General features: G+C 43.9%; 1 protein-coding gene across 9 annotated transcripts in view; it reads left to right on the top strand.

Annotated features, from left to right (window-relative positions):
• Positions 1–18,993, top strand: part of EEF2K (eukaryotic elongation factor 2 kinase) — an 83,586-nt gene that overhangs the window by 20,887 nt on the left and 43,706 nt on the right. For 5 of the 9 annotated variants that reach the window (XM_086375359.1, XM_086375361.1, XM_086375355.1 and 2 more), the window contains exon 2: positions 9,305–9,620. The exons of 1 other annotated variant lie outside the window; for it this stretch is intronic. In XM_086375359.1, the coding sequence (XP_086231485.1) occupies positions 9,381–9,620 (240 nt within the window). In that variant the 5' untranslated portion in view covers positions 9,305–9,380. Of the gene's footprint in view, positions 1–2,221; positions 2,310–7,375; positions 7,430–8,605; positions 8,740–9,304; positions 9,621–18,993 lie in introns of those variants that run through there. 3 more of the 9 variants (XM_086375356.1, XM_086375357.1, XM_086375362.1) reach the window with 3 other exon arrangements.

Genomic DNA, 18,993 nt, shown 5'->3' with positions numbered 1-18,993 from the left:
CCAAAAATAAATGATTAAAATTAAGAAAAGAAATAACAGAGAAAGCATATTACTTAGAGATATAGTGTTATCTACCAAGAGTCACGTCTAGAAAATTGGAAGTGGCTGCCCCGGAGGTGGGAAGGAGAGCTGCCCATGTACTGCTGCACAGGTTGTTCACTAGAGTTGAGCATACCTAACCTGTGTGCTCATACACAGTGGCCCTCATAGGAAAGGGGTGTTGTTTTTAACCCTGCGCTTTAAGCTGCGTGTGTGCTCGGTTATGTCCAACTCTTCGCAACCCCATGGACTGTAGCCCTTCAGGTTCCTCTTTCCATGAAATTTTCCAGGCAAGAATACTGGAGTGGATTGCCATTTCCTTCTCCAGTGCTTTAATGAAAGATTTTTTAAAATTATGTGTACATAACATACTGTGACCCTAAGTCCTGGTTAGGTTTTGGATTTTTCATGTTGCAGATGACACAAGACCTATGTGTACTCAGCCAGATTGGCCCCCACATGCCCCAGAGGGCAAGGGTTTATTGTGTCATATCGTTCAGAAGTCCAGGCAGGGAGTTTGGCTTCAAGCATGTTTGGATTCAGGATCTCAAATGGTATCATCACTATTCATTTTTCTCTACATCTCTTGTTCTGCTCTTCACCAAATGTCAGCTTCACCAAATGTCAACCAGATGCTCTCTGATGACCTCAGCCCTTGTCTCGGATTAATATGCTGCAGGAAATGACTGATCTTCTCTTCTAGTTGCTCAAGCGAAAGCCCCAGGCTTACCTGGGATTGGGCCATAGTGGTTTGACTTGAGTCACATGCCCATCCCTGAATCAGTCACTTTGAGCAGTACTTGCACGCTGCGATGGGCTTAGCAGGGTCATGTGACATACCCCGTTACCTGGGGCTGAATCTCCAACCCCAACCACATGACCTGAGAGCTGGGGACAAGCAGATCCCCAAACAGAAACAGGTGTATGACATGAGGTGACCCACAAGTCACCCAGTCCACTGTGGTTCAGTTAAGGACTGGTGAGTTCTGCTGTGTTGGGCATATACTAGTGGGTATCCTGGCAGCTCAGCATGGCCCATGTTGGCTCTGGGGTGCTGGCTCCCAGGAGTGGTAGGTGGGAGATTCCAGCTCATTTCTACAGCAGGAAGTCAGCTCCAGGGGGTGAGGGGAGCCCCAGGGAGGGCCGGTGTCACTGTGGCCTGGCCTACAGGACTTGACCTAGGCATTGCAGTCATCATTTCCTCCCCTGTGGCTGCCAGAGAAGCCCTTTATGGCAGGACACAGTGAGCAGTGGTTCGGCGGTCAGAGCCTTAGATAGCCTGCTCCCTGAGGCCCCCTGAAGAAGCTTGGCCTGGCTGCTAACCAGGCATCCAGGCCACCAGTGTGGCTGGGACCCAGGACTCGGCTCTGTTTAGTGATGGTAATAAAAATGATGATGGTAATTATAGCCCTAATGCTTGCTCTGTGCTAGCACGGTCAAGTCAGAGGGGTGAGTGCAACTCTGCACCCCAGGTTACAGTGAGAACCCTGAGGCCAAGAGGTAAGGTCACACAGCTAAGAAGTGGCAGAGTTGGGACTTGAACTCAGGCCTGACTCAGAGCTCTGCTCAGCTGCCTCTCCATAGAAGTATTTTCCCAGGATATGTCACTGACTAGGAAGGAAAGATGTGGATGTCTGAGTGAGGGCAGAGGAGAGCTTCTTGAGAATCCTGATATCTTGGGAACCGAGGTTCTGCTCCTGGTCTGTCTCTCTGCTCACACAGAAGCCCTTTGTGGGCCAAACAAAGCCCAGGTTTGATGGAGATTCCTAGGAGGGTAAGTGTTGAAACAGGCATCGTGGGGCTGAGTTATGGGCCAGTGAGGGCTCCTTGCTTGTTTACGGGAATCCAACGTCCTCCAGGGGCTCAGTCTTTATGGGCAGATGTGGAAGCAGCTACCACGTTAGGACTCTGGACTGAGACCACAGTTTTCCCAGGCTGACCTCCCCAGGCATCAGTTTGTCATAAGAGATATGATATGACTTTTTATGACAGGGAAGAGAAGGGGCTCCTGGACCAGATAGAATTAGCCACTTGTAGAAAAAAAAGAAAACTATAATATGATACATAAGTTTAGATAGCAAACTCTGAAGATTGTGAGTCCAGGATAATTATGCTCCCCATGATATAAGATTATGCTGTTCCAGGCTCTCTGTATTTCATGACTCTGTCATCCTCAGCACATGGCTTCCTTCTCATGGATAAATTTAGCTGCTTGGGCTCCAGCTATCATACCTGCATTCCAGCCAGCAGGAAGGAGAGAGAGCAGAAAGGTATACTTCCTCTCTTAAAATTTGTATTTGTTTATTTATTTTTAACTTTTTATTTTGTGTTGGGATATAGCCGATTAACAATGTTGTGATAGTTTCTCTTAATTTTTTTAAAAAAATATTTATGTATTTATTTATCTGGCTGTGCTGGGTCTTAGTTATGGCGTATGGATCTTGTTCCCTGATCTAGGCCCTCTGCCTTGGGAATGCAGAGTCTTAACCCCCCTGGACCACCAGGCAAGTCTTTCTATGTAGCACAGGGAACTATATTCAATATCCTGTGACAAGAATATGAAAAAGAATTTTTATGTATAACTGAATCACTTTGCTGTGCAGCAGAAATTAACAGAACATTGTAAATCAACCGTACTTGAATAAAATAAAATTTAAAAACCCTTCCCTAAAGTTGCATACAGCCCTTCTGCTCATATCCCCTTGGCCAGGACTTGGTGACATGGTCACCCCTAATTACAAAGGAATCTGGGAAATGTAGACTTTGAGCGGCTACATGCTTGGCTGAAAAGCCATGGTTCTGATATTAAGAAGGAGAGAAGAGCTGTTGGGGGGCAGTTAGCAGGCATTGCCACAGCTGCCTTAAGAGCAAATTTATGATCACCGAACAGCCTTAAAACAGACCCCCCTCGCTCAGTTCTGGAATCCGTTATCAAGTGCCTGCCAGGGTCACAGCTGCTTGTCTGCAGCTCATTTTGTTTCCCAGGACTGGGGAAAAGGTCAGATCGGCGGTGGAACGTGGCCGAGGGCTGGGGTGCTGGTCCGAATTCCCCTGTGAGCTACCGTGGAACCTCGGTCTGGCCATTTTCCCACTCAGCTGCCCTCATGGATGGGGGAGTTAGTGAGATGAGCTAACGTAGTCCAGGTCGCCAGCGGCACAGCTGGAATTTGCACCCTTGGCAGCCTGGCTTCTGAGCCCAGGCTCTTAACCGCTGGGCTACACTGCCCGGCGGTCTGAAGCTGAAGCTGTGGTTCCGGCTCCTCCCCTGGCACGGGTGTGGCCCCAGAGGCCAGTGGCCTGGCTGGGTGCAGCCCCAGGCAACCATCTGTCTTGGTCAGCAGGGACCGTGGCCAAGGGCTGACCAGGGCAGAGTAGGCCTTGGGGCTGGGAGCGGCCGAGGGTGGAGAGAAGCGGGCACAGGGCCTGGGGACGATTTTGGTAACAAGCAGGATCAGGTGGCTCTGGCATCGGATCCAGGCGGTGACTGTCTTGCCCAGAGGGTCAGAGACAGACTCGGCAGTTGACACCCAGAGCAGCAATTTTCAAACTGAGTTGAGAAATCTGTGTGGGTGGTGCGTTAAGGATAAAGAGTAAAAAAGAAAGAAAAGAGCAAAACAAGAAGAATAGAAAATAGCAGAGTGCATTGTACAGAGTAAGGCTAAGTACAGTTTCCTGACATTTTAACTTACATTTTATAGGTATGCACTGGGTTAGAATATAAATATATTTCTTTCTGTGATGACTGTCAAGAAAGTGCTGAAGGGAACTTCCCTGGCAATCCAGTGGTTAAAAAATCTGTGCTTCCATGGCAGGGGGCACAGGTCTGATCCCTCCTTAGGGAACTGAGATCACAGGTGCAGTGCGGTGCAGCCAAAAAATAAATGAATAAAAATAAATTTAAGTAAGCCTCTTTTTTAAAAAAAAGAAAGAAAAAGTGCTGAAGCCTGAGGTCAATAAGCCTGCCTGCTAATGGAAAGGGCTGTTAAGAAGAATTGGAATTACTGACTTGATCTAAAAAAATTTTTTTGTCTTTCACTTATTTATTATTTTATATTGAAAGCAACCCAGCTTTATAAAAAGTTAAAACAGTATCAGATCAGATCAGATCAGTCGCTCAGCGTGTCCGACTCTTTGCGACCCCATGAACCGCAGCATAACAGGCCTCCTTGTCCATCACCAACTCCCGGAGTTCACTCAGACTCACGTCCATTGAGTCAGTGATGCCATCCAGCCATCTCATCCTCTGTCATCCCCTTCTCCTCTTGCCCGCAATCCCTCCCAGCATCAGAGTCTTTTCCAATGAGTCAACTCTTCGCATGAGGTGGCCAAAGTACTGGAGTTTCAACTTTAGCATCATTTCTTCCAAAGAAATCCCAGGGCTGATCTCCTTCAGAATGGACTGGTTGGATCTCCTTGCAGTCCAAGGGACTCTCAAGAGTCTTCTCCAACACCACAGTTCAAAAGCATCAATTCTTCAGCGCTCAGCCTTCTTCACAGTCCAACTCTCACATCCATACATGACCACTGGAAAAACCATAGCCTTGACTAGACGAACCTTTGTTGGCAAAGTAATGTCTCTGCTTTTGAATATGCTATCTAGGTTGGTCATAACTTTTCTTCCAAGGAGTAAGCGTCTTTTAATTTCATGGCTGCAGTCACCATCTGCAGTGATTTTGGAGCCCCCCAAAATAAAGTCTGACACTGTTTCCACTGTTTCCCCATCTATTTCCCATGAAGTGATGGGACTGGATGCCATGATCTTCGTTTTCTGAATGTTGAGCTTTAAGCCAACTTTTTCACTCTCCTCTTTCACTTTCATCAAGAGGCTTTTGAGTTCCTCCTCACTTTCTGCCATAAGGGTGGTGTTATCTGCATATCTGAGGTTATTGATATTTCTTCCGGCAACCTTGATTCCAGTTTGTGTTTCTTCCAGTCCAGCGTTTCTCATGATGTACTCTGCATATAAGTTAAATAAACAGGGTGACAATATACAGCCTTGACGAACTCCTTTTCCTATTTGGAACCAGTCTGTTGTTCCATGTCCAGTTCTAACTGTTGCTTCCTGACCTGCATACAAATTTCTCAAGAGGCAGATCACGTGGTCTGGTATTCCCATCTCTTTCAGAATTTTCCACAGTTTATTGTGATCCACACAGTCAAAGGCTTTGGCATAGTCAATAAAGCAGAAGCAGATATTTTTCTGGAACTCTCTTGCTTTTTCCATGATCCAGCGGATGTTGGCAATTTGATCTCTGGTTCCTCTGCCTTTTCTAAAACCAGCTTGAACATCAGGAAGTTCACGGTTCACGTATTGCTGAAGCCTGGCTTGGAGAATTTTAAGCGTTACTTTACTAGTGTGTGAGATGAGTGCAATTGTACGGCAGTTTGAGCATTCTTTGGCATTGCCTTTCTTTGGGATTGGAATGAAAACTGACCTTTTCCAGTCTGTGGCCACTGCTGAGTTTTCCAAATTTGCTGGCATATTGAGTGCAGCACTTTCACAGCATCATCTTTCAGTATAGAAGTGTACAAAATGTTAAAAACTTTCCTCCACCCCCAGCTCCTGGTCCCACTGCCCATCCCAGTGCTGGTAATGCTCTTATGGGCCCTTCAGGGAAGTTTTAACAGAGCTACAAATGTACCTTTTCTTTTAGCACGGATAGGCTCACCATAATGTAACTGCTCTTCTGCAACTTGATTTTTAAATTTAATGGTTTTTTTTGTCTATCTTATTTTTTTTTCTTTTTTTAACTTTTAGTTTTATTGAAATATAATTCACAAACCTTCCCGCCCACCTATTTACAGTATACAGTTCAGTGGTTTTAAATCTATTTAGAGTGATGCAACCAACACAATCAATTTTAGAACATTTTCATCAATGCAAAAGAAACCCTTTTGAGATTGTTCCCCATTTCCTCCCAACTCTCCCCTCTCCCATCCTTGGGCGACCACTTTCTTATAGATTTGCCTTCTCTGGAATTTTTCTGTAAATGGAATCATTCAATTTATCGTCTTTTTTTGAAGTGTCTTCTTTCACTTAGTATCATCAGTGCTTCATTCCTTTTCCTGGCTGAATAGGGTTCTGTTGTATAGACAGACCACATTTTATTTATCTGTTCATCAGTTAATGGGTATTTGGGTAGTTTTCCGTTTTGGCTATTTTGTATAATACTGCTGTGAAACAGATGTCACAAGTGTTTGTTGTGGACCTGTTTTCATTTCTCTTGTGTATATTATACCTTGGAGTATGGTTGCTGGAGGGCTTCCCACGTGGTGCTAGTGGTAAAGAACCTTCCTGCCGATGCAGGAGACATGAGTTTGATCCCTGGGTCAGGAAGATCCCCTGGAGCAGGGGATGGCAACCCATTCCAGTATTCTTGCCTGGAAAATCCCATGGACAGAGGAGCCTGGCCGGCTGTAATCCGTAAGGTGCAAAGAGTCGTGCATGAGCAACTTAGCACGCCGACATAATTGCTGGAGCACGTGGTAATTCTGTGTTTTAACTTTTTGAGAAATTGCCAGACTGTTTTCTAAAGTGACTGCAATATTTTACATTCCCATTAACAGTGTGTGAGGGTTTCCAGTTTCTCCACATCCTCATCAAAACTTGTCAATTTCCATTAAAAAAAATTTTTTTTTGACTGCACCCTACAGTTTGTGAGATCTCATTCCTTGACCAACAACTGAACCCTTGCCCCCTCCAGTGGAAGTGTGGAGGCCTAACCACTGGACTGTCCTACTGCGTGTGACTTTTATTTGTATTTCCCTAATGGCTAATGATGTTGAGCATCTTTTCATGTGTTTATTGGCCATGTGTATTTTCTTTAGAGAAATGTGTATTCAACTCTTTTGCCCATTTTTATTTGGGTTATTTTTCTTTTTATCGTTAAGTAGTGTGAGTCCTGGTGCTTCCCAGGTGGCTCAGTGGTAAAGAATCCGTCTGCATTGCGGGAGACACGGGGTTTAATACCTGAGTCGGGAAGATCCCCTAGAGAAGGAAATGGCAACCTTCTCCAGTATTCTTGTCTGGAAAATTCCATGGGCAGAGGAGCCTGGCAGGCTACAGTCTGTGGAGTTGCAAAGGAGTTGGACACAACTTAGCGACTCAACAACAATAGTATGAGTCATAGTCCCATATCAGACATACGATTTCCAAAATTTTTTTCCCAATATGTGAGCTGTCCCTCCGCTCTCTTGGTGCTGTCCACTGAAGCACAAACGTTTTTAATTTTGATGATGTCCAACATATCTATTCTTTTGTTGCTTGTAATTCTAGTATCCTAAGGCTTTGCCTAACTCAGCTTTGCAAAGATTTTCTCCTGTGTTTTCTTCCCAGAGTTTCGGCTCTTATATTTAAGCCTTTGATCCATTTTGAGTTAATCTGTATAAGGTAAGGAAGGAGTTCAGCTTCGTCCTTTTGCATGTGTATATTCACTTGGTCTGTCACCATTTGCTGAAAAGATTATTCTTGGGATGTCCCTGATGGTCCGGTCGTCAAGACTCTCTGCTTACAACGTATGGGATGTGGGTTCTACTGCTGATTGGGAAACTTAGATCCCACGTGCCACATGGTGTAGCAAAAATGAAAAAAGTCCTAATGGATAGATAATTCTTCCCCCATTGAATTATCTTAGCACCCCTTTCAAAAATCAGTTGGCTGTAAATGTTCATTTTTGGACTCTAAATTCTCTTCCGTTGATCTCTGTGTCTGTCCTCTTGCCATTACTGTCTTAATTACTTTAGCTTTAGCTTTAGCTTTGAATTCAGAAAGTATGATTCTTGCAACTTTTACAAGATTCTTTTGGTTGTTCTGGGCCCGATGAATTTCCATATGAACTTTAAGACCAGTCTGTTATTCAATAAAGGCACTGGAATTTTGATAGTGATTGGGTTGAATTCGTAGATCAATTTGGGGAGTATTTCAAACTTAGCTATGTTAAATTTTCTGATCTATGAACACAGGGTGTCTTTACACTTACTTCAGTCTTTTCATTTCTCTGACGTGTTTTGTTTTTCACTGTTCAAGTCCTGTACTTATTTTGTTTGTCAGATTTTTTTGTTTAATTTTTTGGCTGAGTGCCTTCTGGAATCTTAGTTCCTTGACCAGGGATCAAAACAAACCATGCCTCCTGCCATGGAAGCATGGGGTCCTAACCACTGGACTGCCAAGGAATTCCCTAGCCAAGTTTTTTATTCTTTTTGATGCTATAATAGATGAAATTGTTTTCTTGATTTCATTTTTGAGTTTTCATTGCTAGTGCATAGAAATACTGTTGGTTTTTGTATCCTACAGTGTGGCTGAACTCTTTCATGACAGTCTTTGGACGTCTTTGTATATCTGTATTCCTTTTTCTTGGTAACAGTTACATAGTATTCCATGGTGTAGAAAAACTAGTTTATGTAACAGGCCTCCATTGATGGTCACTGTGGGCTCTTCCCTTTTTTTGCTGTTACTAATTATGCTGTGGAGAACACTTCTTCAGACCACTCATCCGTTCCAGGGACGTGTGCCGAGGGCCTGCTCTGTGCCAGGCACTATTTAAGGCACCAGGGCTACAGATGATAAAGAAGTAAATAAGAGGATTTCAGCTTGGGGAAATCTCTGTGAAGAAAATAGAATGGGGTGATGTAGTTGAGAGTACTGGATGTGCGTTTGAGAGGGCTTCTTTGAGTTGAATCAGAAAAGATGTCTCTGGAAAGGTGACTTTTGAACTGGGATCCAAATGATGAGAAAGACCCACATGGGGAGATTGGGAAGGTTTTCCAGGCACAGGGGACAGCAAGTACCCAGGCCCTGAGATGGGAATGGGTGCCCAGTACTCACAGAACACAAAGAAAAAGCCCACAGGCTGGGAGAGCCACCAAGGCCGGAGGGGAAGTGGACAGGGGCCAGCCCAACACAGGCCTTGTAGCCTTAAAAGGCATTTGGGTTTTGTTAAGAATGTGAAAAGAAGCTGCTGCAGGGTGTTAGGCAGAAAAATGGTTTGATGTAATTTATGTTCTGAAAAGCTCAGCCTTGTGACTTAAGAAGCATTTATTTTCTGTTTGAAGCTTTGAGCGCTTCAAAGTGGAATTACTGGGTGGAGGGGTGTGTGTACCTTTAAAATGCTCCTCGCTGCTGCCTGCCAAGTGTCTCCCCTGCTAGCTGTCGTTTTCTGTCTGAGGGTGACGGCTCCTTCTGTGCCAGTGGTATTTGGGATGAGGTGCCCAGCGACCTCTCAGCCCCTGGGCCCCAGCACCCCCCTTTCTCTGGCCTCTCTCGCAGGACCCTCAGCTCTGCATCTGCCCTGTAACTCTGGCTGTGCCGCCCGGCCCTCGGGTAAGACGGGCGCCCCAGGACCATGGCCGAGGAAGACCTCATCTTCCGCCTGGAAGGCGTGGATGGCGGCCCAGCCTCCCGGGCTGGTGATTCAGACACAGACAGCGACGATGATGAGGAGGGTTACTTCATCTGCTCCATCACCGATGACCCCGGGGCACACCAGAATGTCAACTTCAAGGTTAATAACTGCCACAGCAACCTAGCAAAAAGCGAGCGCTACGGCTCCAGCGGGTCCCCGGCTGGCTCCTTCCATTTCAAGGTGAGTGGTCCCTGGTGCCACCCTCTCCACCCCAGGTGAGCCCCAGCTCACCTGCCGTAAGGATTGGAGAGTTGGGGTCACTGGCTGAGGTCGTTTCCAGACTCTTGCCAGTGCTCTAAATTCTAGATCTGAGGCAGTGTCTGTTAAGTGGGAAGATTTCAATACAAGTTTTTTGTTTGTTTCAATCGTTGAATCATTGTTTCAATACAAGTTTCATTCCTTTCCAGCAGTGTTTTACCAGTATCTGCGCTGGGCCCATTAGTGTGGGTTGTGGGAACCTTGGCCAGTTTTTTAAGACCCAGAATAGAACAGAGTAGAAAATATTGGGAGAGGGAAGAGAGAGGGAAAAAAATATCAGCTCTGACAGTCGTGATAATATTTTAGGGACACGTACACATGCCTTTACACACACATGCGCAGTGACCAAATTGGTTGTTAACCAGGTTCTCATGACATAAGGGTTGTTAAGTATTTTTATTTCCTCCCTGTGTGTGTGTATGTGGGTCCAGAGATAGGGGGTGAAATGTTTTTTATGTTGGTTGTGGTCAAAAGAGTCTCTGCTTAGGGTTGGACATCCTAAGCAGAGGATGGATTCGATCCATAGGTTGGATTGAGGAATAGGGTGCTTATTTTATTAGGAATTTGTGTTCATACCCTGGCAAAGCTGGTTATAGAGATAAAGGAGGAAGGCAAACATTATTGGACTTTTGTATAATAATGTTATACAAACATTATTGTATAACAATACAATTGTTATACAATTGTGGTGGTGAAAAAGTTAAAAATGCAATACTGTTATCCTTTTTTAATCCTCACAAACAATAAGTATCAGTTCATACTGTGAGCAGAAGGCCGATTACCACTTTGGGATTTGAAATTGGAGTCGTTCTTCTCTAATTGCAGAATTAATCTGTTTTTAGAAAATTAATAATCTTAGTTCTCAGACAGTTGGATACTCTTTCCTTTCAGGCCAGAGTTCTAGCTTAAGTCTCTCAGGGGCAGGCAGCTCCAGAAATAGGCCTGTCGGTCCCCTCTGAGGTTGGGGGCCCCCTGAAGGGTCAGGTTGCGGCTTGCCCTGCCTTCCTGTCCTAAGGCAGCTTCTGAAACACACACTCCACCCACAGAGGGCTGCGTGGGAAGACAGGAGAGCAGCCTGGCCCCTGGTCTGTTTGCGTGAGTCAGGGAGGCGCACGGAAACCCTGATCCCTGCAGCTCCTGAATCATGTGCAAGGGAATCCAGGTGCCAGAGGGGCTTGTGAAGCAGAAACCAGCTCAAGGGGGAAAAAGAGGAAATCTGTTCTAACAGTCAAGAAGTATTTCTTGAGACCGAGGGGCAGAAGCGATATCTGGTCTCTGAGGACAGATCCAGGAGCCTGGAAGGCCACAGGACTGCCTCTCTGGCTCCTTCCTCCATCTCCTTGTCTATTTTTGATTCTTCTCTGCCCCTCAGTCTACATGGTGGGAAAATGGATCCCCAAGGGTCCCTTTATTTCAGACAGAGCCACATGCAAAGATGGATTTGACCTTCTTCCATTTCAGCTGCGGGAGGAGAAAACCTGTTCGGTCCGGCCTGAGTCAGGCGTCCGCTGTCTCTGGTCCAGTCACCTCTGGCCCAGGGCATGGGGTGGGGGTGGGGATCGCAGAACAGGGGGCTGCTTCCAAAGAAGTGGGATCCTGGTGGCCTCCTAGTGGGGCAGACCCCTCAGAAGGGCTGTACCCACAGCAGCTGCCCGTGGGCCCAAGAGCTGGAGGGTCTTAGATAGTGTGACCCCAAAGCGCAGTCTGGTGAATACTTTAAAGGAAATACAGGTGAGTGATCCAGCAAATCCAGACCTATTTGTCTATAGGTCTGGCTTAGGAACGGAGCTTCACGAGGGCAGGATCCTGTGGCCTGCTCATCACTCATCCCTAGTGCCGTGCACATAGTAGGTGCTTTATTTGGAATCAGTGAAGAGATGGATGAGTGCTAAACTCACTTTACTGTGGGTGCTGTCTCATCAGAGGACAGATAGATGGTGTTTACATAAAACAGAAACCTCTGTGGGCCATTTGACAATCATTATTAAAGTAGAAGGTATTTATATGTCAGAGTTATAGTAAACAGAGACTGTTAGTTTCAGGTGGGGACAATTGTTTATTTGGTGGGACTGTCCCTTATATTGTAGGACTTTCAGCATGTCTCATCCCAGCTCACTAAATGTCAGATTCCCGCCTATTCGTTATGTTATATTCCTCCCTATTTATTATGATGACCCAGAATGTTCCCCAACGTACATTTGCTAAGGCCACATGAGAGGATACCACCCTCAGTTGAGAACAAGCAACGAAACATTTGTGCAAGTGTTGAGGTTTACATATTCAAAGATGTGTTTTGCAATATTGTTTGTAATAAAGAAAGAATGGAAACTGCTGAAATACTCCATTGAGAAGGGGCCTGTTTAATTATAGACTATGGTCCTGGCAGAATGCTTTATTTACATTAAAGCAAAGATGTTTCTATGTGAATTGACTTGAAACAGTGCCAAGATATGCAAAGATATATTTTTTGTGGGGTGAAACCAAAATCCATGAAAAGCTCTTGGGATATTGATGGTCCATAATAAGAACAAAATGTTAGCTATTTTTATTTTTATGTGCTGAGAAGTAAAAAAACAAGTTGAAATATATGATATGATTCCTATTGTATCAGAAAACATAGATACACATATATCAGTATTTTCTTAGCAAACACTTACGTTATAAACAAATTTAAAAATTACTAATGAGAAGAGGGAATTTGTATCCAACAGAGAATCAGTGGTGATTCTCTCTGGGGGAGAGAGTGATCTTGAGGGGGGACTGTGATTATCATAATACATTGCATATAAATATTTTGTATATATATCTTTTAAACAGATGCTACTTAAAATTTTTTTTATTTATCTTTAGCTGCACTGGGTCTTCATTGCTACACACGGGCTTTCTCTAGTTACGATCAGCAGGAGCTACGCTGTAGTTGTGGAGCTCGGGCTTCTTGCGGTGGCTTCTCTCGTTGCACAGCACAGGCTCTAGGGCATGTGGGCTTCAGTAGTTGCGGCTGCTGGGCTCTAGAGCACAGGCTCAGTAGTTACGGTGCATGGACTTGGCTGCTCCACGGCATGTAGCATCTTTCCCGACCAAGAATCAAACCTGTCTCTTAACCACTGGACCACTGGAGAAGTCCCTACATTGTATACATTTTAAAACATTTGAAACTTATAAAACTACATGTATGTATCACTTGTGTACCCAAAAGGATGTTTTAGAAGAAGAAAAATAAAGAGAGCATCACAGCCAGGTAACCACTCCTCCCCCAAAGAAACATCAGTAATTGGCTGTCCTTAAAACTCATGGGCTTCCCCGATGGTTCAGCAGTAAAAAAATGTGCCCGCGATGCAGGAGACTCAGGTTTGATCCCTGGCTGGGTCAGGAAAATCCTCTGGAGGAGTAAATGGCAACCCACTCCAGTATTCTTGCCTGAAAAATCCCATGGACAAAGGAGCCTGGCGGGCTACTGTCCACAGGGTCACAAAGAGTTGGACACAACTGAGTGAGCACAAAACTCAGAGATTCTGCAAGTCAAAATCCTCACTGAGGGTGGGAGCTCATGACCTCCAGGGACCCTGCACCTTTCCCTGCTCCTGCAACAAGCACTGCTGTTCTCACCTCTGCCTGAAACCTCTTTCAGCTGACATGTGGGTCTGTTAAAATGACCGGGCTCCTGGTCCGGCTCCCTTGACATCCTACCCTGGCTATCTCCTCCACATTCTCTGAGGCTCATAGCAGACCTTTCTGTACATCTGTCATTCTTGAATGTCGTTCTGTTTATGAGTCAGCCCCTGACCGCAAGGTGAGGGCCTGTGTCCTGTCGCACTTCCCATCCCTGTACTCAGCGGAAGGGCCATTTAAGGACAAGATGTAGCTCTTGGCTGCCCACTCTCCTAGGTGATAGAAGGCAGGCTCTATGGGGTTCTTGTTGCCAGTGGTGACTTCAGAGGGAGGCAGCAGCTCAGTTTTCCAAACCTCACTGTCCCTGGCACTCAACAAACCGAACATGGTTTTTCATTTACTGTTGACATGGCAACTTGGGTTGTTGAATCAAAATGACCACCTGGCGTTCCTCCAAGGTGGCGCCACCCTGGCAGGTACCAGGCGTGTATTGTGAACTGTTGAGTCTGTCGCTGTCAAGGCCAGGGAATGTGGCCTGAATCCCCCGGAGGGTAGTAGCAGACTCGCTCAGGGGGCCCTGCCTTGGGTAGAATATCCGACAGCCAACAAAAGGATGTTTATAGAGGATGTATCATAACATGGGAAAGTGCTTCCATTCTGGAGTTGATTTTAAAGAACAGGGTATAGAGCATGATTTAGCTCTGTAAATACACACACACACACACACACACACAGAGCAAAACCCTAAAAGAAAGTACATCAAGTCTCTGTGTACAATATTATATAAGTGCTTTTACATGGACATATTTTTTCTTCCAATTTTTGCTCACAGTATGTATATATATGTTGTTTTTCACATGCATAGATGTATGTTTATGTATGTATGCATATGGTAATATATGTTTTTGTAATCTTGTTTTGTTGAATGTTTTTGTTTGTTATTCATAGTTCTCATTCAATTTTTTTTCCTAACTCTGAATGACCCTCTTTTACTAATCGGATTTACTCATATAATATAAAACATTTGCTCTAAAATATATTCCCGATATTTTACCAATAATTCAAAATCATTTATATGTGACATTTTGTTTGGAAGAGACTTGGGCTTTTTTCTAACTTCCCTTTAATTACTGTAATAAAGTTTGTAGAAGAGGAAAAAAAAAAGTACATCAAGATGCCAACAGAAATTATTTTTGGATGGGATTAATCCTTTTCTGCTTCTGTTTCACAATGTCTGCATTTTCTAGCATTAACATATGTAGCATATAGTATGTTTTCAGTTTTTTAATGAAGTGGAAATTTGTATTTAAAAGAATTGTTTTCCTGGTCTGAGAATATCTTGGAGATTATTCCTATCAAAACATAGAGATCACCTTTTTTTTTTTTTTTTTAGTGAATTAAGTTGGATTCCATCACTTGATATACAGGGGTTTATTTAGCCAGTCCATCACTCAGTCATGTCCGACTCTTTGCAACCTCATGGACTGTAGCCTGCCAGACTCCTCTGTCCATGGAATTCTCCAAGCCTAAACACTTGAATGGGTAGCTGTTCCCTCTTCCAAGGGATCTTCCCAACCCAGGGATCAAACTCAGGTCTTCTGCATTGCAGTCTGGGCCACCAGGGAAGCCCTTCCTCTTGAGGGACACTTGGGTTGTTCCCCTTTTTTTCTATTACAGTGTTATAATAAATCTCCTATATGTATATCTGAGCAAACTTTGAAATATATATATTTTATAATATGTAAATAATATACCTACTCTGTAGAAAGAATTCAACTTGGACAAATGATAAACAGTGAAAAGCAATCCTCCCACCTCTCACCCTGTCTCCCTGGAGAATGTCCTTCCAGAAATGTTCTTGTGAATATAAGCCTATGTATATATGTGAATCTCTTCCTTGTCTTTTTCGCAGAAATGTTATTTCACCTGTTTTGCACTCCTGTGCCGTCTTCCCATATTAGCACATACGAGCTGACATCAACTAGAACTTACATAACTGGTTCTGTGGGTCGGGCAGGCCTGCTTATGCAGTTACTCATATCAACTCATTGAATCTGTGCAGCAGTCCTCTTATTGATGTTTTGACATATAGTAAACCCGAGGTTCTGAGATCATAATTGCTTGGCGCCCTTCATGAGTGCAGTATGCTTATGCAGTCTTGTTTATTTTATTTATTTTTTTAAATTTTTATTTTATTTTTTAACTTTACAATATTGTATTGGTTTTGCCATATATCAAAATGAATCTGCCACAGGTATACATGTGTGCCCCATCCCGAACCCTCCTCCCTCCTCCCTCCCCATACCATCCTTCTGGGTCTTGTTTATTTTGTTTTAGTTTTCTGATGGCTGAATATCTTGACATTATCTGCAAGCACTGTCATATATTTAGCCAGTCCCTCATGGGTCGGTGTGAAGGTCATTTCTAAGCGTTTGCCACCACAAACAGTGCTTCCATAAGCATCTCTTATTTGTGTCTCTTATGTGTGTGTGTGCCCTGGTGCCTACACAGGGTTCACCTGCAGGCTAAATCCCCAGAGGTGGAATGGCTGGAGAAAACGTTCGTGGGTTTCAACTTGGCTGAGCATTGGCCATTGCCCTTCAAAGAGGTTGCACTGGCATTGGTGCTCCCATGATACATGGGCACGCCTGCTTCCCACGCCCTTCTGATTAAACTGATACTTTGAACCCACCCAGGGTGGCTCTGGCAGCTTGGTCAAAGTACACTGATCACCCCAGAAGGAGGTAGATGAACGTCTGATGACTCACTGGGAAGAGAGGTGTCCGTGCTCACCTGAACCCTGGAAGGCCCTCGCCTGGCAGGTTTTGGCCACTGACCGCAGGAAGCTCTGTGCGTACAAAGAGCTGGTGACCATTTTGGTGCTCCGCCCACTGCTCTGGGAATGCAGAATTGGAAGGGGAATCTTAGCTGTGTCCTGGGTCCACAAAGATTTGGACTTCCAGCAAAACAAGGGCCTGCTGGGTGGTGGAAGCAAAAAGAGATTGCTTCTGGCAATCGGTGACCTGGCGTCTGGAAAACGGGAAGAGGCTGAGGAGAGTCAAGCCTGGCTGGAGGGACTCATCTTTTTGAAGCACATGACCTTTTATAGAAATATGCTAGATATTCATTAGTGGGGGTCCCCCTTCTTTAACTTTATTTTGTAGTTTTTTAGAAGCTTTACTGAAATATAGTTCACATACCATGCAATTTACCAATTTAAAATGTTCAGTTCAAAAAATAAATAAATAAAATGTTCAATTCAGTAGCTTTTAGTGTGTTTATAAAGTTATGCATCCACATCACAACTAATTTTAGCTCATTTTCATTACCCTAAAAGAAACCCCATACTCCTTAGCCACCACCTGCCCCCCATATCCTTATTCCACACAAACCCCAGTATCCACTAGCGTATTTTCAGTCTCCATAGATTTGCCTCTTCGGACAGTTCATGTAAATAGAATTATGTGATATGTGACCTTTTGTGTCTGGCTTCTTTCACAAACTTATTGTTGTGTTTTTTTTAATCTGTTAATTAATTAATTTATTGGCTGTACTGCATGGCACGTGGAATCTTAGTTCCCAGACCAGGGATTGAACTCACACCCTCTGCTTTGGAAGCGTGGGGTCTTCACCACTGGGCCACCAGGGAAGCTCCAGCATAGTGTTTTCAAGGCTCATCAGTGTTGAAGTGTGTGTCAGTACCGCATTCCTTTTTATTGATGATAGATAGACCAGTTTTGTTTATCCATTTGTCAGCTGATGGACGTTTTGGTTGTTTCTCCCTTTTGGCTGTTACGAATAATGCTACACAAATCTTTGTGTGGGCATGTTTTCATTTCTGTCAAGTAGGTACTTGGGAATGGAGTGGCTGGCATGTGATAACTCTGTTTGGTCCACCTTCTTGCAACTGGGGCCTGACAGGCTTGGATTTGAGTCCTGGGTTTGCCATTTCACGGTTGCTGCAGGTCCGTGGATGAGTTACTTCCATCCTCCCTGAGCCTCGGGTACCTCATCAGTGGATCAGAAAACTAACTTACCCGCCTGTCCTTCCTTGGCAAGGTTGTCATGAGGTGCCAGCCAGGATGCTGTCTGAGGAAGGATTTCCAGGAGAAGAGGGCATTTCGTAATCGTAGGGAGTGTTATGACTTTGCTGGTTATTGTTCCCACCCTTCTCATCCTGTCCTCTCTGAATCCCACTGGTCAGGGGAGATGAAGCTACTGTTTTCAACAAAGATTCCTTGAGGATTTTTAACTTTGTTTCTTTTATACTTATTTGTTTGGTTACTTATAAAAGTAATGTATGTTCCTTACAGAAAAAAATGGAAGTGCAGATACAGTTGCTATTAAGATCTTAGTGTGTATTTCAATATACAGACACAACTAAATAAACAGGGACGTTTTCTTACAGTAACAGGATTATGCCATGTATGCTTTCTAATAATAGTTTTTCCTCAGCAAACAAGAAATGATGCATATTTTTCCACATCAGTAGATGTGGATCTAGTCCATTATTTTTTTAGTGGCCCCATGGCAGCCCATTGTTTCTTTAAGCATTTTATTTTGTAGGACCCTGAGGAAGTCTCCAAGTCTTTGCTGTTATAGTCAATGCTGGGTTCCATGGAAATTGCACGAAACCTCTAAATGCATGTGGCCCAGAGTGGGGCAGCCACACAGCACAGAGGCCTCTTCCCATCACGAAGCGTGACTGTGCATCCCCACTTTTTCCCGCTTCTTTTATTTGCCCTTGGCTGTGGTTTAAGTTTTTTTTACTATTAGTCAGGAGAGGCAAATAAGGCTACAGAAGTGATGATGGGCAAAAAAACATTTTATAACATTCTTTTAATGCTCACTCTAATGACTCAGAAGGTAAAGAATCTGCCTTACAGTGTAGGAGACCTGGGTTCAACCCCAGGTCAGGAAGATCCACTGGAGAAGGAAATGCCTACCCACTCCAGTATTCTTGCCTGGAGAATCCCATGGACAGAGGAGCCTGGTGGGCTACAGCCCATGGGGCCGCATATAGTCGGACATGGCTGATAGACTAACACTTAGTGAATGTAGCAGTTGTTTTAAGAACAAAGCTTCACACGGGGAACTCTATTCAATATCCTGTTCTAAGTCACAATGGAAAAGAATGTGAAAAAGAATGTATGTGTGTATAACTGAATCCTTAACTGTACAGCAGAAATTAACACAAATTGTAAGTCAGCTTATCTACAATTTCATTTATACTTCAGTAAAATAAAATTTAAAAATAAAGATAGAGAAAAACCTATGTGAATACAGGTAAGGCAAAGATTTCTTGGATGACACAAAAAGCAAGGTCCATAGAGGAACAAATTGATGTAAGTTGGACTTCAAAATTTTAAACTTCTGCTCTTTGAAAAAAAACACTATTAAGAGAATGAGAATACAAGCCATAGATGGAGAGAAAATATTTACTGGTCATATATCTGATAAAGGAACTTATATTCAGAATATATAGGAAAACTCTCAAAACTCAATGATAAGAAAACAAATCATATTTGATTGGCCAAAAAGTTTGGGTTTTAACCTGAACAGTTTTTGGCCATTCCAACATATAAGTTTGAGTGAACAAAGGTTTTCCTTTTTCTTTGGTAATATCTGGGAGTAAAATAGGGTAAGAATAACATTTTCATTAATTTTTTTAAAAAAAGGCCTTCCC

This window comes from Bos grunniens, chromosome 25, assembly GCF_055505025.1.
Source record: "Bos grunniens cultivar Pamir isolate PY7600 chromosome 25, Bosgru_T2T1.0, whole genome shotgun sequence".
Classification (NCBI taxonomy): domain Eukaryota; kingdom Metazoa; phylum Chordata; class Mammalia; order Artiodactyla; family Bovidae; genus Bos; species Bos grunniens.
The sequence above is the reverse complement of the archived record's forward strand: the minus strand, read 5'-3'. Positions and strand labels throughout refer to the sequence as shown.